This window comes from Tachyglossus aculeatus, chromosome X1 (assembly GCF_015852505.1).
Source record: "Tachyglossus aculeatus isolate mTacAcu1 chromosome X1, mTacAcu1.pri, whole genome shotgun sequence".
Classification (NCBI taxonomy): domain Eukaryota; kingdom Metazoa; phylum Chordata; class Mammalia; order Monotremata; family Tachyglossidae; genus Tachyglossus; species Tachyglossus aculeatus.
In genome coordinates this window covers 73,457,628-73,479,344 of record NC_052101.1, presented here as the reverse complement: position 1 = coordinate 73,479,344, position 21,717 = coordinate 73,457,628, and the positions used below count along the sequence as shown (strand labels likewise).

At 41.8% G+C, this 21,717-nt stretch overlaps 1 protein-coding gene across 1 annotated transcript in view; it reads right to left on the bottom strand.

The window, feature by feature from the left end:
* The window catches only part of CFAP20DC (CFAP20 domain containing), a 259,149-nt gene that overhangs the window by 62,178 nt on the left and 175,254 nt on the right, over positions 1–21,717 (bottom strand). Inside the window, exon 17 of the mRNA XM_038771702.1 lies at positions 10,191–10,382. Within this exon, the coding sequence (XP_038627630.1) occupies positions 10,191–10,382 (192 nt within the window). The remainder of the gene's footprint in view (positions 1–10,190; positions 10,383–21,717) is intronic.

Below are 21,717 nucleotides of genomic sequence, written 5' to 3'. Positions count from 1 at the left end.
GCATACCTTTGAAACTCTATCAGAGCTTTCTTCTTCAATCATATTTGTGAATTCATCCACTTTCTTGAATATTTATGGGAGACTCTTTTCATCCAAGATTTTAGCTAGAGATGAAGAAGCCATAACTATTACTTCACATCTGTTTCAGCATTTTGCAATGATTCATTGGGATTGTCAAAGTTCAGTGAGTTCCCCATTGGATGACTTCTCTGAATGAGATATAATTAACTCCTCAACATCTTCATCATCAATTCCTAAATTAAGATGGCGCTGCAATTCAACAACTTCCTGGGTTATCTGCTCAGAGGTTTCTTGAACACTTTGAAAATCGGACCTAAACTGGGCAGAACATAACTCCATTCCAGGACAGGGGTCAGCAACCCATGGCTCATCTTCTAGGAGTGGGGAGCCCTAGTTCTGCTCCAAAGAAGAGATGCCTGCCTGGGGCTGTGGTGGTGCTTGTTCTCCTTGCCTCTGTGGGTTTTTTTTTAGTGGTATTTGTTAAGCATTAAGCTATGTGTTAAACACTGTTCTAAGCACTGGGGTAGTTATGAGTAAATTAGGTTGGACACAGTCCCTGTCCCTCATAAGGTTCACAGTTTAAGTAGGAGGGAGAACAGGAGAACTGAAGCACAGAGAAGTTAAGTGACTTATCCAAGGTCACACAGCAAGGATTTGGCAGAGCTGGGATTAGAACCCAGGCCCTCTGACTCTCAGGCCTATGCTCTTTCCACTAGGCCATGCAATTTCTCATGTTCTAGAAGCATTTTGCCAATGGCTTTGAGGGCATAGCTGCCCCATGTCTGGCCAGTTGCAACCCTTCCTTCCTGCACTCCCTGCCCCTCTGTGCTTCAACCACAAAGGGTAGCAAAGTCACAAGTGCCCACCACTTGTTTGCAGGACAGAACAACAGAGCAGGGAGCCTCCCTTCTTACCCCAAGCTACACTGATCCTCTCCCTATCTCTCCTTTCTTCTCTTCCCTTCTGCTACCTGTCCTGGTTTATGAGGCATAATCTGTTGTGCTCTCTGGGACCAGCAAGCACTAGAAAGGGAGTGGGGAGGCAGTGGGGTAGGGAGTACGGTACCCTCCAAACAATCCTCAGTCAGGAGCAGGAGCGCAATTTTTTTTTCTTCATGAAGAGCTAAATACCTTTGGGCCAGTTCTACTACTGAATTTGATGTGGCCCCCTCCCTTCCCACCGCCCACTTCCGCCCACCAAGTCACACTGTAACCCTGCCTCCCTTCTCAGTCCCAGATATGAGATACAGGGATACATCGGGGCTCAGGCGGGGAGGTAGGGAAGAATGGAGTGACATGGCAGAGTTAGCCATGCTAACACCAGCAGCTGTTACTCTTAAGTCGCTGCATGATCCAACATGTCAGAACAATGACAGTCAGTCAATCATATTTATTGAGCACTTACTGTGTGCAGAACACTGTACTAAGTGCTTTGGAGAGTACAATACAACAATAAACAGACACATTCCCTGCCCACAACGAGCTTACAGTCTAGAGGGGGAGACAGACATTAACATAAATAAATTACAGATATGTACATAAGTGCTGTGGTGCTGGGAGGGGGGATGAATGAAGGGAGCAAGTCAGGGTGATGGCAAAGAGGAAAGGAGGGATTAGTCAGGGAAGGCCTATTGGAGGAGATGTGCCTTCAATAAGGCTTTGAAGTGGGGGAGAGTAATTGTCCTTCAGATTTAAGGAGGTAGGACATTCCAGGCCAGAGGTAGGAGGTGGATTAGAGGTCAGCAGAGAGATAGATGAGATGGAGGTACAGTGAGAAGGTTATTATTAGAGGACCGGAGTGTGTGGACTGGGATGTAGTAGGAGAGTAGTGGGTGAGGTAGGAGGGGGCAAGGTGATTGAGTGCTTTAAAGCCAATGGTGAGGAATTTCTGTTTGATACGGAGGTGGATGAGCAACCACAGGAGGTTCTTGAGGATAAGGAAAACATGGCCTGAATGTTTTTGTAGAAAAATAATCTGAGCAGCAGAGAGAAATACGGATGGAGTGAGGAGAGACAGGCGGCTGGGAGGTCAGGAAGGAGGCTGATACAGTAATCAAGGTGGGATTGGCTAAATGATTGGATTAATGTGGTAATGTGTATGGAGAGGAAAGGATGGATTTTAGTGATGCTCTGAAGGTTGAACCAACAGGATTTAGTGATGGATTGAATATGCGGGTTGAATGAGAGAGAGGAGTCAAGGAAAATGCCAAGGGTACAGGTTTTTGAAACAAAGGATGGTGGTGCCATCTACCATGATGGGAAAGACAGGAAGGACACTGGATGCACAGTGATGTAATTTTGCTTGGCTCTTCTGTCCGAAGAGGCCAATGATCTCTGGTTCATTGGGAGAGAGACTTAGGGCCAGTCTGACCTGTGTTAGGGGTAAGCCATCAAAAATACAGATTGCAAGGTGGTTGTAAAACAGGGAAAGTCATTAAATAGTGCTGGTTATATTCCTGGAGTGACTGTATCATAGGGTGGTTGTAATCTCTCCCCCTCCCCATGCCCCCCGCCCTATCTCCTTCCCCTCCCCACAGCACCTGTATATATGTTTGTACAGATTTATTACTCTATTTATTTTACTTGTACATATTTACTATTCTATTTATTTTATTTTGTTAATATGTTTTGTTTTGTTGTCTGTCTCCCCCTTCTAGACTGTGAGCCCGTTGTTGGGTAGGGACCTTCTCTATATGTTGCCAACTTGTACTTCCCAAGCGCTTAGTACAGTGCTCTGCACATAGTAAGCGCTCAATAAATATGATTGAATGAATGAATGAATCTGGGGTATACCTGTACACAGTATAACCATGTTTTCTTTAAAAGAAAATCAAGTTCAGCCTTTCACCTAACTTGATCCTTATTTTTCATTTAAAAGAGGCATAACCTATGAAATTACAATGGAAGGAAAGAAACAGGCAATGGAGAAATTATATTTTTATGGAAATGGTTCTTTTGGAAGAATTGATAAAACTCAATATTGCTCAATGCCAAAACTATTTTCTTTTGGGAAACAATTTAATCACATGCAAGAATACTCTGAGCTTTCTCAAAGTTATGATACGACAATCTATCCCTACAGTATCTTCTCCTATAGTATAAACTTCCACCTTGGAGAGAGTCCTTTTAAGATAATTATGGTCACCATAACAGTTAGAAAGCAAATCTGTGATTATTAGATTAGTCTTTGGTAGAAAGACCAAAAAATGATTTTGAAATATTTCAATTTATAATCCTCAAGGCTATTTGTTAATTTATAAACTAAATGCATTGATTCAATTCCTATAACACTTTCAATCTATAAAAAAAAAGATATCCCCATGTGACTAGAGTTTGACAACTTTATTAAGTTCCAAACAGAAAGTTATTTCCTTAATGGTAAGAGTAAGAATGCATAGAAAAGTCACTAAACAACTTACACATTTCAACCATTTCTCTTGACAGCATAGATATTACATTCCCATCCTTTGTACACTACTGACTATAAAAACAGTTCCTAGTATATCATTTTCATACTTGGATAAGAACACCTGCTCATTCACTTCCTCCGCAGCTTAGTAATATCAAATGCATATCTTTATTGCTAATGATGTTCTAAGCCTCACTGAAGTTCAAAATTAGCTGAGCTGTCAATGAAGCAACAGATCTTAAAAATAAAATATTTAATTTGAGGGACAGAACCAAGGAAAACTACTAGTTTTCAAATATTGGGTGCATGCATATAGAAAAGTTAGTATATTGTTCTACTTTCTCCAAAAGAAATAGTACACAGCAGTAAGAGTAAATAGCTAGAAAAATCAGCCTTTTGGTGGTGCTGTTGTTAAGCAAAAATCATAAGGAAATAGAGTTTCTATAAAATTAACTGCTATTGAGAATGATAATCTGTTTGTAATTTAAGTGGGGCAAAATTTTGAAGATTAAATGAAATTACATGACTATAAATATACTAGGAGGCTAAAAGGCAAGGAAATATTTTTGAAATATTTTTGTGTCTTAATTGTGCCCTAAAGCAATATGTAAAATTGCAATAATGCTTCAAGGTTAATCAAGGCAGGGCCTCAACACATTTTATAAGGACCACACCATATGTTCATAACTTCATTAAATGAATTTTATGGGTTTCCCTTCATGTTCTCTAGATTATGCACCAGAGTCCTACAATATAAATTGATGTGGAAAACAATTCATGTAGGCTTTTACAGGATTTGAAAATATGCAAATATATTTGAAAATTCATCTTACACTATGGCAGTTCTTAACTTAGATGCACCGTAATCTTGATTCATCATCAGGTTACCAAGCAGCACATATATCGAGCACACTTTTCTGGATACAGCTGAAGGCTGAGTTGGGTCTCAGTGAATGAACACTGCCACAAAACCTTAATCTTATTACAAATGACCAACCTGGCACAAAAACCAGCAGTCATAATTGAAACCATCAACTCTAGACTGTAAGTTCATTATGGGTAGGGAACATGTCTGCTAATTCTGTTGTTCTCTCCCAAGTGCTTAGCATAGTGCTCTGCACATAGTAAGTGCTCAATAAATACCACTGATTGACGATGAGTTGTTCTTGGCATCTTTCTTGTCATCAAGGAGGATAAAAATGGAATAGCCTCATAACAATAAAGCAGTGTGGCTTAGTGGGAAGAGCACAGGCTTGGGAGTAAGAGGACCTGAGTTTGTATCCCAGCTGTGCAACATGTCTGCTGTGAGACCTTGGGCAAGTAAGTCACTTAACTTCTCTATATCTCATCTTCCTCATGAGATACCTGTTCGCCTCCTACTTAGACTGTGAAGTCTGTGTGGGACAGGGACTGTGTCATCTGCGTATACTGTATCTACCCCTGCACTGAGTACAGTTCTTGGCACATAGTAAGTGCTTAATAAATACCATTATTAAAGATGCATTTTTAGGGTTAAAGTTCAGGGTGGTCCTCACAGGAAACTTTGTTCTAAATAAATCCCCTTTCTTTCTTATTCTGTGGATCACTGGGGTGTAATTTTGTGCTAATGTCAGTCAGGAACCCACTGTGGGCAGATATTGTCTCTATTGATGAATTGTACTTTCCAAGCGCCTAGCACAGTGCTCTGCACACAGTAAGCGCTCAATAAATATGATTGAATGAATGGAGGAAAATCTTACACAAAAGTTCAATTTTCTTAAAAACCCATTAAAACCACCTCAAAACCTTTTGTCAAGGCTCTCCACCACACAGATTTTGAGAAAAAAATCTCATTAGTGGCACTCCTCACGGAAGTCCTCCAAAATGGATTACTTGCACACTGGTTGCTACAGAAGTTGGAAACTACTGTTGAACTGAATTTTGCTCTCAGAAACTGAAAAACGTGTCTGTCAAAGTCTAGTGGATTTCCCAGTAGGCTTGATTTATTAAGAAAGAGACACCCACAAAAGACAATCTGTAATGAGAAAGAGTAGTTACATGTAATTACACTTTTAAATTACTAATTCATTACATCTAAACACTTTTTAAGCTGAAGACATTACTCTGAACTGTACAGAAGCTGAACAAGGCAATGGAGTCAAAGGACTTTACATTCCCACTAGCCTTTGCTAAATAGTCCCGCATTTGCTTTGTGTGTTCTTTTCAGTTTTCAGATTTTAATGGGTGGCCAGCCACTGTGTGACGTGCATGGAAATAAAATTGATATAACAAAATCATTTCTACTGCCCACTCATAATTAGCTCCCTAAAGGAATAGGCTTTTTTAATGTATCTATTCCAGATTCTTCCACCTCAATGACCATCATCAAACCACCTTTGAGGAAGTCATCAAAGAGTTTCTGTATGCTGATGATGGTGCTCTGGAGACTCATCAGGGAGAAGACATACAGATGATAAATCGCTTCACAGAATGAGTGCAGCTCTTTAGTATATAAAGAAAAACTTAGTTGATGGTCTGTCTGCTTCCAGGAAATCAATCAGTGAATCAATTACTAGTATTTATTGAGCCCCTACTGTATCCAAAGAACTGTACTAGGCACTTGGAATAATACAAAATAATTTGTAAACATGATCCCTGCCCTCAAGGAGCTTACAATCTAGTTGGGAAGGCAAACACTAAAGTACAGTCAGGTAGGAGGAAGCAATAGAGGATATAAAATGTGTACATAACTGTTATAGGAGTGTTGTGAGCTGCTGTGAGAATTGGCGCATAGAGGGTGGGGAAACTAAAAACCAATCAGGGAAGGCCTCCTGGGGGAGATGAAATTTCAGAAGGGTTGTGAAGACGGGGAATAGAAGTGGTATGACTTCTATGCCCCACCATTACAGGCAATTAACTCTCTCCTGAAATCCCCAGGGTGCTCATTTCTCCCTAATAGCTTTGCAAATTGCTTTGTTGATAAAATAAAAAATATCAGGTGTGACCTCCCAAAAATCTCTCCACATCTTAGGTTCCCTCAACTACATTCTTTTCTTTGGAAATCACTCAAGGGGTAGGGGCCCTCCTCTATCTACTTTCAAAATCTATTCTTCTCACCTTATAACACTACATGTGTCCTCCATTCTTCCCTCACTGGCCACCACTTTCAGCCGCTCATTCTCTGATGGCTCCTTATCCTTTGCCTTACAATATACTCATGTAACCCGTATTCTTAAAAATAAGAAGAAAATCTATGAACCCCACTTCACCATAATAATAATAATACTAATAATGGTATTTGTTAAGCACTTACTATGTGCTGAGCACTGTTTTTTTTCTGACACATTCTTTCTTTCTTTCCTGTTCTTACATTTATGACCGATCCTTCTCAACCCCTTTGCTGGCTCTTCCTTTGCTTCTCATTCCTCAATGATGGTTGTTCCTCAGGCTCTGTTCTTGTTACCCTTCTCTTCTCAATCTACATTCACCCCCTGAGGGAACTCTATGGCTTCCACTGCTTCAACAACCACCTACATCTGAATGACTCCCAATTTTACCTCACTGGCTGTGACCTCTCTGCTCTGTGATTTCACATCTCTTCCTGCCTCCAGAACATCTCAACATAGATGCCATGCTGGAACCTCAAACTCAACATGTCAAAAAGTGAACTCATCTTCCCTCCCAAATCCTCTCTTCCACATTGGCTTTCCCATTACAGTTAGCACCACCACTATACTCCCCTTATCTCAAGCCTGCAATCTTGGCATTATCCTTCACTCCTTGCTCTCTTTTAGCCCTCATATTCACTCTGTCGCCAAATCCTCTTGGGTCTTCATCACAACAATTCCAGCATCCAACTCTTCCTCTACACACAAATGGCCACCAAACTGGTCCATGCACTTATTCCCTCCTTGAGTACTGCATCAGCCTCTTCACTGACCTCTCTGTCACCTCTCTCTCCCCTCTCCAGTCCATATTTCATTCCGCTGTCCTGATCATTTTTCTAAAATATCCTGGAAAGTTTTACTCATGCATTTTTAATGTTTTCCCATTCCTTTCTGCATCTAGTAGAATCTTCTGAGCATTGACTTTTAAGGAACTCAATATGTGGGCAGGAATGTATCATTTGGCTATTCTGTATTCTCAATCCCGTAGTACAATGCAGCACAACAAATGAGCACAGGATAAATGCTACTTCACTTAGTTATTCTGTAATTACCAATCACCTAGCATAACAAATGAGTGCTTGATAAATGCTACTTCTACTGCTATTACTCTCTCAATCAATAGCATTTATTGAGTGCTTACTTTGTGCAGGGGCACTGTACTAAGTGCTTGGGAGAGTACAATATAACCGAGTTAGTAGGCACATTCCCTGCCCACAGTGAATTTACAGTCACTCCATCCCAGATTCTATGCTTTGTTCCTCTCAAGCCAACCTACTCACTATGCCTCATACTCATCCCTCCTGCCAATGACCTCTTGCTCAAACCCTCCTTCCTGCCTGGAATTCCCTTGCTCTTCACATCCAGCAAACCACAGCTCTCCCCTTCTTCAAAAATCTCCTCCAGGAAGTCTTTCATTATTAATCTCTCATCTCCTTTATATCCCCAGCTGCAACTTCCACACTTCTGTGTCTCCTAAGCACTTGGGTACTCTCTTACTTTTACTCTTACATACCTTTATGTCTGTCTTCCTCATTAAAGCATAAGCTCCTCGTGGGAAGGGAATATGTCACTTGCTTGTTTTGAACTTTCCAAGCACTTAGACAAGTATATTGCACCCAGTGGATACTCAGTGAATATTACTACTACTATCATTATACTCTTCCAAGTACTTAGTACAACGTTCTGCACAAAACAGATCAATAAATATTATAGATTGATTGACTGTTGAAAGACAACAGCATCAGATAGATCAGCCCTGAACATTAAACTCATGAATGGGGTTGTTGCTTTTTTGAGCAAGAAGATTAGAAAACAATAAGGTAGTTTTAAAAACAACAACCAGCACTGCAAGTGGTAAATGCAGCACCTCCACAAGGACCTATCTTTATAATAATAATAATAAAGGTATTTGTTAAAGAGCTTAATGTGTACAAAGCACATAGTTCCACCCGCATCACTTATGGACCATACTCAATATCAAATGAAAAGACAAGATCACCAACAATGAAGTTTTGGAACATAGTCTCCTATCATGGAAGCTACAATCACCTTAAAACAGTTCCAAAGAGCTGTTATAAGGAGAGCTGAAATTGGGAAATTGGCAAGTGAAATATTTTAGGCACATGGTAAAACAAAGCCTCTACATTGCATCCCAGCTGAAAACTGAGAATGAATTGCTGAGGATAAGCCCGCATGATGCATTCCCATCATGAATGGAGGGGCATAGGTTTTGAAAGAAGACAGGAGATCCCTTCCTCAGATCCTGCTGGAAAAGATGGGAGAGTTGAAGAGTGGGGAGGAGAAGGGAAGAAATGGGTTTTCAAAGACTGAATATAAATGCTACGGGAAGTGGAATTTTTTTAGGATGGAGAGGACAGTAACTAAGGAATGGTTTAATGACTAACTTCACTTGTAAATTATAATGGTACTTGTTACTATGTGCCAAGCACTGTTCTAAATACTGGGGAAGATACAAGTTAATCAGTGAGACAGTCTCTGTCGCACATGGGACGTACAGTCTAAGAAGGAGGGAGTAGGATTTAATCTCCATTTTATAGATGAGGTAGCTGAAGCACAGAGAAGTGAAGTGGTTTTAGACTGTGAACCCACTGTTGGGTAGGGACTGTCTCTATATGTTGCCAACTTGTACTTCCCAAGCGCTTAGTACAGTGCTCTGCACACAGTAAGCGCTCAATTAATAAGATTGATTGATTGGTTTGCCCAAAGTCACACAGCAGACAAGTGGCAGAGCCAGAATTAGGACCCCGGTCCTCTAACTCCCAGGCCTGTGCCCCTTCCACTGGGTCATGATGCTTCTCTATTGAATGGAGAATGCTCATGATGACCTTGGTCAGTTCTTTTCCATGGCCATGAGGACCAAACAAGAAGAAGAAATTAGCTCCAATTACAGAAGAAGAGTGTTTGTTCATCATAAAGAATGACATTTCTACCCTCTTTACATGTTCTTGGGCTGCATGACCAGCATGCACTGGGAGCTGGAAGCGGCCATGGTTGGAGAGGGAGCCAAGGTGGTGGCTCTAATCCTTGCCCTCTGTTCGCAGGATGTGGCCCCCAGCCAGGCTCAAGAACATGTAGGCGTGATGCAGAACCTTCCCAGGTGGCAATCTGACTCTGTGTTCACCTCCCCACTCTCATTCATTCATTCAATCGTATTTATTGAGCGCTTACTGTGTGCAGAGCACTGTACTAAGTGCTTGGGAAGTACAAGTTGGCAACATATAGAGACGGTCCCTACCCAACAGCAGGCTCACAGTCTAGAAGGGGGAGACAGACAACACAACAAATTAACAAAATAAAATAAATAGAATAAATATGTACAAATAAAATAAATACATAGAGTAATAAATACGTACAAAAATATATACATATATACAGGTGCTGTGGGGAGGGGAAGGAGGTAAGGCGGAGGGGATGAGGAGGGGGAGGAGGGGGAGAGGAAGGAGGGGGCTCAGTCTGGGAAGGCCTCTTGGAGGAGGTGAGCTCTCAGTAGGGCTCCATATCAAGCCATGCCTTTTCACCATCATGACATTCTGGTCAGAAATTTTTTTTTCCACCCTTGGTTATGCTTAAGGTAAAAGAACAAATCAGACTCACTGGTGAAAGATAAGTGGTATCATCACTGCTGGAACTCATGCTGATGTTATACTTTTCAAACTGAGATGCATTCAGCAGATGTGAGATTACAGAATCCTCAAGTTCTTCTTTCTGTTGTCTTCTCATGCTGGCCAACATATTCAACTCAGTTATGCTCATTTGGCTCAATTGGTACTTTCTCCAGTTATATTCCTTACCAAAACAGAAAATATGACAATTAATCACAGATGAATATTTCAAAAAACTTAGTACAGTGCTCTGCACACACAAGCACTCAATAAATATGACTGAAAATGAATAATCTATTCAGGTAGGGACCAATATATGACAAATCTCAAAGAATAAGGTAATTAATGAACATATTTCTTGAATATTGAAAATGAACTTGACTTTTACAGGCAATCTGAACTCAGAAAATATAATAATCCACTGTTGCACAGAAACTTGACTACCTAATGACTTAATATTGACAACTAGATGAAAGATGCTTATAAAGGTAATCATATAAAATTTAACACCAATTTGTTATTTTTCTTACATATGGATATTTAAGATCTGGAACCTGAATAGTAAAAAAAAAAAAGTCATCTGTATTTGCTAATGATGCTATTGACCGTGAGATATTTGTGGGCATGCTTGAAAGACCTATCGGAGAGTGACAATTTATTCTGAAATGCTTATGGGCAAAAATCGTAATTTGTTGTACTGGGGCGTTTTCTACTTGCAGCACCTGTTGCTGTTTTTAAATCATCTTTTGAATCCAGATATTGGAGATTCTGCTCAGAGAGAATAACCCACTACTGATTGTTGCATTTCTGTTGCAACAACTGTTGACTGCCAGTACTTTTCTGCTACACTACACTACTTGAATGTATGCTTCACTATGTCTTTACAGCATGTGGAAGCAGCATGGCCTACTGGATAAAGAACAGGCCTGGGAGCCAGAGGACCTGAGTTCTAATCTCAGCTCTGCCATTTGCCTGCTTTGTGACCATAGACAAGTTACTTAACTTATCTCTGCCTCAGTTTCCTCACCTGTAAAATAGGGATTCAATACCTGTTCTCCCTCCTACTTGACTGTGAGCCCCATGTGGGACAGGGAGTGTGTCCCACCTGATTAACTTGTATCTACCCCAGTGTTATAACAGTGCTTGGCACCTAGTAAGTGATTAAGAAATGCCATTACAACAGTGAGCTTATAGTCTACAGGGGGAGACTGATATTGATATAAATAAATATATTATGGATATGTACATACAGTCCACTGTTCTTTCCACTAGGCTACACTGCTTCTCTTTAGAGGCCTTGGTGTTGTTCCTGTAACTCTCTTGCTGCAAAAATAACTGCCTCACTACACTTTGATATGAATCCACATTACAATTCAGGAATAGCAATATTCTTGAGTAGTCTACGAGGCCTCTGGAAAAACTCTTTCCATCTACAGAGAACAGCCAGATACTCTTGTAGTTTCTACAGTCGGCGCTCTCAACTTTTTCTTGAAGATGGTGATTGTAGCAGGAGCTTCAAGGTCCTGTGTCATTTCCTCAGTGCTCCATGTGTTGAGGAAAAGCCTGTGCAGATGTCTTATGCAGTAAAAACCCTTTGTTACTTGTATATTTTTGCAGTAATGCCATCAGGATCAGGTGCTTAAAGGCTTAAGGGAAGCATAGACAACCATCTGCCTTCAATGGTTTAATCATTCCTCAGATCACAGATGGTGCTGAACCAGAGAATCTTTCATTGACTTTACCAGGTGTATGGTTTTATACCTGTGAATGTATTTCCAGTAATCATTTTTAAGAGTTGGGATTAATACTCACCAGAAGGAACAGAAGTGGCTTATAGGTTTATTAACAAATTTGGTATCTGAGTATCCAGTTTTGCCATTGTTTTATTTTAGTGATATACTCTGCTGTACCATGCATGACCAATATTGTCGACCAGTGGCTTATAAGTAACCCATTCTCAAAATAACTCTGAATTTAAGCAATACTTTGAGCTACAAAAGAAAGTTTCCAATATACAGTTTTTCCAAGGCAAAAATTGACATTCTTAACCCTCTTGAAATTTCTTCCCTGCCCTACAGATAGATGAAAAATCAATGACATAATGTTTAGAAAAATGCTTGGGCTTTCAGAAAAAAACCCAAAATATCATTAAGATATTAGTGTTCTAAAAGAGTCACAGGAATACCTGGTCTGTGTTTAGGTTTAACTAATATATCCTACTTCTTTCTCCCTTTTAGAAACCTTCCCTTTTTTGTGAATTTATTCCCTTTATTTTTGAACTCACTACTGACCCAGAGGTATTCTAAACAAATGTTCCCACACAAAGACATGATAATATGCAGTCATACTTAAACATATGCACACAAGCACAAAATAGATGGCCTTGCTAGTGGTGAAATTTCATCCACGTATCAAAGTGAGAGATCTTAGAAATACAAAACACACACACACACACACACACACACACACGCATGTGTGTGCAAGTACTTTTGCCAAGGCTGTGGCTGACTCTTGGAGCTTTTTGAACAAGGAACTCACTACCGAGTAATTTTCCCCAACCTCCTCCACATATGCTCCGGAAATGGGTGACGCCAGAGGGTGCCTGTGGGTATTTCAGCTCCAGGACAGCAGGCCAGCTCCTGGGGAGCAGTGTGCGAGGGAGACAATGGATGGGAGAAAGGGGTCCACAAGCTTTCTCCTATGAACCCCAGTAGGACACATGGCAGGGGGTGTTCGTTTCACACATCTACAAAAGCAGGTGCAAAACCAAGATCAAAGGCGGGGGGGAAAGGGTGAGGAAAGGGAACTACTGCAGCTACTACTAATGCTGCTGAACCAATTGGGCTGGAGGCAGCAGAAAAGAGGAAGCAGAATCAATCAATCATATTTACTGCGTGCTTATTGTGTGCAGAGCACTGCACTGAGAGCTTAGGAGAGTACAATAAAACAGAGTTGGTAGACATGTTCCCAGAAAAATCTAGAAGGGTCATTCCTCCTTCATTGATAAGGGTTCCTGAGAATAATTATTTACTCTGGTTTCTTATTCAATTGGGTCCATTAGTATTAAAGTTACATAGCTTGATTTTCAAGTTTAGCCTTCTAGGGACTCAATTACATGCCCCCGACTGATCCTGCCTTAGAAAAAGGTATGGATCTTAAGCAGATTGACCTAGTGGCTACAGCACAGGCCTGGGAGTCATAAGGACCTGGGTTCTAATTCCTGCTCTGCCGATTGCCTGGTGTATGGCCTTGGGCAAATCATTTCACTTCTCTGGGCCTCAGTTTCCTCATCTGTCAAATGGGGATCAAGACCGTGAGCCCCACCGTGGGACAGGGACTGTGCCCAAACTGATTAACGTATAGCTACCCCAGTGCTTAATACAGTGTCTGGCACATAGTAAGTGCTCAACAAAATACCAAACAAAAAAGTATCAGGCTGCAGGAATATTCTGGATTTTTTGCTGTTTTTCAAAGATGCACAGTCACCTGGCTCAGCATCTCAGACCCCTGAGGAGCCTGAGGTACACTGAATATGGTGGGTAGTTTCAGACTGCCAGGGGTTTAGAAACTCTGGCTGCACTCCTACAATGGGAGCTTAAAAGCGTAGCTAGGAAGGGACTTCCCAAGCAGTAGGAGCACTGACAGCCACCCCTCCTCCAATGGGTCCTGTAGGGGGTTGGAGGGCCACTACATTTGCAGAAAAAGCCCGGCCATGCCTGTGCCCAGCTAAGTCATTGTCATTGGTCCACTCCCCTTGGAAGACTGCCTCAACGATTTTACATTTCTTTGCTCTCCCTCTGCCAAGGGGATACCCAAGTTCACTAAATAAAACGGGGCAATGAACATGAACAGTAGTAACATTGTACTCAGTATAATCATAATGCATTTTAAACAACTCCACCTATCAGATTGAGTTTTCAAGTATTAGAAAGCAAATCTTAAAAAAAAATGAGGGAGTCATTCACAATCAAACTACAGTGCAGTGTGCAAACTTGGATAAATGTAAAGGTTATGCCAAAAGCTGTGGCATGTATCATGGATACAGGTGTCATATTTCACACCCAAAGGTTAAAATCAGAGTTGCACTGTATCAATATTACTCATCCATACCTTCAACTCTAGCCTTTCGTGTAACTGCACATGTCTCTGGAACCGAGCCCACAATTTCCTCTATTTAGCAAGCCTACAATTTCAGAATGTCCCTTGCAGATCTTAAAATAACCCAAATATATTATCTGGCAAGTTTCTTCTGCTGCTGTATATTTTCCAAATTCCCAATTTCTCCTTTACAGTTTAGTTCATTAAGGAGTTCTTGTATTTATAATTGTATTTGCCAATTTTGTAGATGACAGATAGAATCTGTGATTTAAATAAAAATCTCCTCTAAATTTGACTGTTATAATTTACTTTGATATTCAGCCTGTATGGACTTAACACTTAAATATAATAAATATATAATTAAATATAATAATAATAAATGTAATAATGTTTTAACTCTTCATTTTAAGTTTAGAATGAGTTCCTTCTGATAATGGAAATTCTTTCAGCACTCATGTTTTGTGGATTTCAGATCATTGCTAGTTTAGTAACAGCTGGAAAACAAAGATCCTTGATACTCTTCTATCAAAAAGGATAAGCTGAAAAATGTTCTCTAAATTCCAAGGTGTTTTTAATCACACTGCTGAAAGACATGTAACTCTGATGTGACAACTGCAAAACATGTAACCTCTTCTAAATCATGGCTAATTTCTCACATCACAAACAGCATTCACCGTTTATGCTGAATAAGGAAGCCCCACATAAATAAGGAATATATGGGGGCATAGAGGGCGATGAGAATCATGATAATATTTTTGAAATGTTCTTTGCTTTGACAAATTATTTCTCTTTTATAACTGGCACCTCTTTAAATTTCTACAATATTCATACATATGTATGTAAACACATGTCTGTTTTAGCTCTGTTATTTAATTTTGAGAAGGTTCCTATGGATAGTAAAATCCTATCCATGAATGTTTCTGTGGCTAGAAAGACAAATGTGCAATTTATACTCTCTCCCATATTATGGAAATGTGACTATTTCTCTGGCTCTATGGATGGATTGCCCCTTGCAGTGCCCATTGCTATTTTTGAATCTGATTCAGTTCCCAATCTTTCCAAAAAGCTCTGTTTGAGGAGAATGACCCCTCTCCTGATTATTGTACTCAAGCCTTGTCTGTCTGCTGCTATTGTTGCCCAACAGTCAGCTGCTATTTCACATTGTTTGATGCTGTACGTCACTTAGTCTTTAGAGTGTTTAAATTATCTCCCTACCTCCACACGATGTACTTAGAAACCAGAATTATTATCATTATTCACCATGGATGAGCACAGTATCCAAAGACTGCATTCTCACATCCCCGCACCGCGGATGAAAGAACTGCCGGCCCCCAAAATGCTCTGTGGGCTCCAGAACAGGTATAAAAATTGATGCTCTGCCTTCTTGGCCCCCCCCTTCACCACAGATGACAGAAACATTTGGTAACTGCAGCTTCACCTCCCTGCACGCTCTGGCCCCCCAACCCCACTGTGGTCAGGTGAACTACCTTCCCCTCCCCTCCATCCACCAGAGCTGGCCTCATCTGTGCTTGGAACCATCAAGGAAAACCCAAAGTATACTATGTGCTAAACACTGGGGTAGATAGTACCTACCCCACACAGGGACACACAATCTGAAATGTTCATTTGCTGGACTTATAATAATAATAATGATGGTATTTATTAAGCGCTTACTATGTGCAAAGCACTGTTTTAAGTGCTGGGGAGATTACAAGGTTATCACGTTGTCCCACGGGGGGCTCACAGTCTTAATCCCCATTTTACAGATGAGGTAACTGAGGCCCAGAGAAGTTAAGTGACTTGCCCAAAGTCACACAGCTGACAAGTGGCGGAGCCAGAATTTGAACCCACAACCACTGACTCCAAAGCCCGGGCTCTTTCCACTGAGCCACGCTGCTTCTCACTTCCTGAGAGTAGGCTGATATACATGTTCCAGAAATAGTCACAGCCAAAACCATTTGCCAGTGTTCCTATAAGCCAACATAGTCAATTTTGCCAACTTTGCAGCTCCCTCCCAGAAGAGAACCCCAATAACCTTTATATAACCTTTATACACTTTATAAGTATATAAAGAAGGCACATAAAGGCCATGTTGGCACTGTACAATTTTAATGCCACCTTGATGCTTTCAAAGTATCAGGGGGATTTGAAACCTGTTCTTTTTGTCACAATTCAGCCTTTTAAATGTCAACTGGAGGTCTTGTAAACAGGATCTTCACCCTATGAGATGCAAGTACAACAAGATGCTAGCCATGAAGTCCAATATTTCTTCAAAACCCAGAGGCCCTGGATAGGAGAGGGCTAAGACTTGGTGTTTTCCCTTCTCTCCCTTTCTCCTCTTCTCCTGTCTACTTGCACATCATCAGTAAGGGGTGGGGGAGGAAGGAGAAGGAGAAAGGGAAGGAGAGAAGGGGAGAAGGGGAGAGGGGGAGAGGGGGAGAGGGGGAGAGGGAGGGAGGGGGAGGGGGAGGGGGAGGGGGAGGGGGAGGGGGAGGGAGGGGGAGGGAGGGGGAGAGAGGGGGGAGAGAGGGAGGAGAGAGGGGGGAGGGAGGGGGAGGGAGTGGAAGAGAGGGAGGAGAGAGGGAGGAGAGAGGGGGAGGGAGGGGGAGAGAGAGGGAGAGAGGGAGGGAGAGAGGGAGAGGGAGGGAGGGAGGGAGGGAGAGGGAGAGAGGGAGGGAGGGAGGGAGGGAGGGTGAGGGGGAGAGGGGGGAGGGAGGGAAGGGGAGAGGTGGAGAGGGGGAGGGAGGGAGGGGGAGAGGGAGAAAGGGGGAGAGGGGGGAGGGAGAGGGAGAGGGAGAGGGAGAGAGGGAGGGAGAGAGGGAGGGAGAGGGAGAGGGGGGGGAGAGGGAGGGGGAGAGGGAGAGAGAGGGAGAGAGAGGGAGGGAGAGGGAGAGAGAGGGAGAGGGAGAGGGAGAGAGAGGGAGAGGGAGAGGGAGAGGGAGAGGGAGAGGGAGAGGGAGAGGGAGAGGGAGAGGGAGAGGGAGAGAGAGAGAGAGAGAGAGAGAGAGAGAGAGAGAGAGAGAGAGAGGGAGAGAGGGAGAGAGGGAGAGAGGGAGAGAGGGAGGGAGAGAGGGAGAGAGGGAGAGGGAGAGGGAGAGGGAGAGAGAGAGAGAGAGAGAGAGAGAGAGAGAGAGAGAGAGAGAGAGAGGGAGAGAGGGAGAGAGGGAGAGAGGGAGAGAGGGAGAGAGAGAGGGAGAGAGGGAGAGAGGGAGAGAGGGAGAGAGACTGCACCTTCCACAGGTGCAGGAAGAATGACACAAAGGGGCTCAGGTTATGGATCCCAGCTGGTCCCATCCTCTAACCACCACGTGGGAGAGAAGAAGACTATTAAGACTGTACACTTCTTGTAGGCAGGGAGCATATTACTTCTTTTTGTTACACTTTCTCAGGCACCTAATGTGGTGCATTGCACCCAGTGGGTAGGTACACAAATATGATTATTCCTACTGTGCTCCACTCAGTTGTAGGGAGAACAAAAAAAAAGAGTCAGTCAAGTGGTCTTTAGAACCACTGAAGATGCTGGTTTACAGAGGAGCCTGGAGACCCTTGTCATGTAGTTTGCTTTTGAGAGGCTGCTCATTGTCTAAATTGTATCTAAAATGCTCCACTCATTGCTCCTGGATTACTAGAGTATAGTACTTTAGAGGTTTACTCGATTTGACCCAATTTTTACCCCTGACATCGTTTTTGTAAATTAGGGTTACAACTGGTGACTCCACACCCTCAAAAATTATTTTTAAAATTGTATTACATTTTTCTCAACATCACCACTGCAAAAATGGACTTATTATAAATTTATGAATCCATCCTAATTCTGCCCCAGGAAACTTAAGTCAGTTTCGATTCTTTGTTTTATCAATAGTCATCTCCACAGCTGGGATAATTTGAAAATGTGGCACGATTTGTATGAGGGGAGATTTCCCTTCTATCCACTCTTTAAAGAGTCTGGGGTTTCCCACCAAATTCCCCAAAGGGGTGATAATTACAGAAGAAACACTCATTGCTTGTGAAACATAAACATCTAAGCTAAAATAAATAAGCCAGATTTTTTTTCCTTAATTAAAAAATAAGCAACAACAAAAAACTACTAGCCACATTACAGAGTTTATAAAACTCTAAAGCTTCATTCCTTAGTCATTATGGGCTTTGTTAGATTTTAGGGTTATCATTCCACCCCATTTTAGACTGTGAGCTCCATGAGGGAAGGTGGTGTAATTTTCACTTTGCTTCCCCTGGGTGAACCTGGAAACAAATCCAGGATTCTGAATACAAAAGGGGCAAATGGCACCTGATCCTGACTCACATCCAGGAAGTGGATGGGGAGCAAGTTAGGTAAGCCATTGCTGTATGTTTGTGTTTCTTTTTGTATGGCTAGGAAATTTAGTATTTTCCTTTTTTGTCTTCTACTAATCCAAAATCTACACCTGGCACTTACATTCTAACCCTCTTCAGCCGCCAATACTTTATCCAACTGAAAGAGGCTCCTTCTTAACAACAGTGTACAGACCAGTTGAGGGCACTGCAGGATCAGCTGCTAAGATGACACCGACAGATATTCTATGCCATGGCCACAAAGCAAACCTAGTTTCCTCATGAAAACACCAAGGATTGGTAGAGATCAATCAATCAATGGTATTAACTGAGCACTTACTGTGTGCAGAGCACTGTACTAAGTACTTAGGAGAGTACAACAGAATAGGTAGACTGGAGGATCTTACAATCTAGCAGGGGAAACAGACAATAAAATGAATTACAGGTAGGGAAAGCAACAGAGTATAAGGATATTTACATCAGTGCTGTGTACCCTTAGAGGTCAAAAATATTTTCTTAGTTGATTATGAATAAGGTATACTGTTCGCAACATTTTTAACAGCATTCCCAATCACAATCAACTAAAAAAAAAAAGAATGTTAAATTGAGATGAGCAAATGTATAGATGGAACAGGGTGTCCATATGTAAAGAGCACTAAAGTCATATCAGGCAACTGCCTGAAATGCATTTGTGATATTGAAGCTTATCTGCAATTTTCTGCCCACTCAGCTTTATGGTTCCTCTTGTAGCTTGTCTCCACCTCCATGGCATTTCACCACCTGGAAGAGCTTAGTGTTATCTGCAGAAAATGTGTGCAGAACCAGAAGAGGAATTTCACTTTCAGCTAGACGAAGCTGACTCTATCTTGTCTATGATCTCAAATGCAAAGTGTGTAATGCTGGAGAGGTCCAAGGTTCCTATATGACAGTAGGGTCTTCTCATGCAGACCCACTTCACTAGTGGCATATAAAGATCCAAAAGGACAAGGACACACAAACAGAAAAGGTGAACATCCTCTATTCAATATACAAATGAAAACACACACACATACAGGCACACAAACTTCTCTCTAGACTGTAAGTTTGTTGTGGGCAGGGAATGTGTCTGTTATATTGTACTCTCCCAAATACAGTGCTTAGCACAGTGCTCTGTGCACAGTAAGTGCTCAATAAACATGATTGACTGAATATGATTGACTGAAAAACACACAATCATCCAAATACAGATCTAAAGCATACACTGATCCATGCCCAGAGACATAAATATACAAAGAGATTCACACAGAGCCAAACACACACATAGAGACATTCTAAAAAGGCCAAATATAAGACACATGGATATGTGCACACAAGAGGTAACACACAAACCCATAAAGAAATCTTTGTACATGCAAAAACACACACCTAGGGACAAACACACACTCCAAGAGACAAATATGGAATCACAGAGACAGGGTCAGAAACAAGGAGACAGAAAGATCCAAAATGACAATGACACAAACACAAGAGCAGGGGAGACACTTTCCATTACTAAAAAGGGTTCCACTGCCCTGGAACACCTGTGCCCAGACTTTATCTTATTCTGGTGCTGAGTTGGATAGAGCACAGGCCTGAGAGTCAGATTGGTCATGGGTTCTAATCCCAACTCTGTCACTTGTCTGCTGTGTGTCTTTGGGCAAGTCACTTCACTTCCCTGGGCCTCAGTTACCTCATCTGTAAAATGGGGATTGAGACTGTGAGCCCCACGTGGGACAGGGACTGTGTTTAACCCAATTTGCTTGTATCCACCACAGCGCTTAGTACAGTGCCGGGCATATAGTAAAGCTTAACAAATACCACAAATATTATTATTATTGTCTTTTCTAGCTTACCTCCAGCACTGTTATAGGCAGAACAGACTAATGTTATGGGAATAATGTTCCCTAAATACTCTTGAAGTGTTATATCCAATTAGGGTAATGAAATCATGTGTTTTAGCAGAACTGATGGTGTTACTGTTTGGGGGTGGCACAGCTGGCTTGCAGGTGACATATCAAGGATAATTATCACTGGTTTGGCGGCAACCTGGGAGGACTTATATTCAATGAAGGATTCATAAGAATGCCCAACTAATTTTTAGACGATACCAAATTAGTCAGTGAAGACAGACAGGAATAAAATTTGCAGTGACCGTGGCAACTTAGAAAAATGATCCTATGAAAGCACGATAATATTCAAGGGGGTAAAGGACAAGGTAGTATATGCAATGATGAAAAATGAACCATCAATACAGAATGGAAAAAACAAAAAGGGCTAGACTTAAGTATAGTAAAGAAAAGACCTCTCTGGGTTTACAGGCAACCACAACCCAAATCAACAGTGTAATGCCCTTTTTGAAGAAGCCAAAAGGGTGTAAATCCAAGTGAAAGTGTGATGTAATAGGGAGTGGGAAAAGAGGAAATGAGGGCCTTGTAGGGGAAGGCCTCTAGGAGGAGATGTGCCTTCAATAAGGCTTTGAAGGTGGGGAGAGTGATCATCTGTTATATATGAAGAGGGAAGGGTGTTCCAGGCTAGAGGCAGGATGGGGGGTGAGAGGTGGGCAGGGAGATAGATAAGATCGAGGTACAGTGGGTAGGTTGGCATCAGAGGAGTGAAGTGTGCAGGCTGAGTTGTAGTACAAAAGTAGCGAGGTAAAGTAGGAAAGGGCAAGGCACTCAGTTACCTTGTTAAAGCCTATGGTAAGAAGTTTCTGTTTGATGTGGAGGTAGATGGGCAACCACTGGAGGTTCTTGAGGGGTGGGAAAAGATGGACTAAACGTTTTTGTTGAAAAATTAATCCAGTCAGCAGAGTGAAATATGGCCTGGTGTGAGGGGAGGCGGAGGCAGGGAGGTCAGCAAGGAGGCTGATGCAGTAATCAAGGTGAGGTTGGATTTGTATTTCCCAAGTGCTTAGTACAGTGCTCTGCACACAGTAAGCACTCAATAAATACGATTGAATGAATGAATGAATAAATAGTTGGATTAACATGATAGCAGTTTGGATGGAGAGGAAAGCGCAGATTTTAGTGATGTTGTGAAGGCTAAACCAACAGGATTTAGTGGCAGATTGAACAGGTGGGTTGAATGAGAGA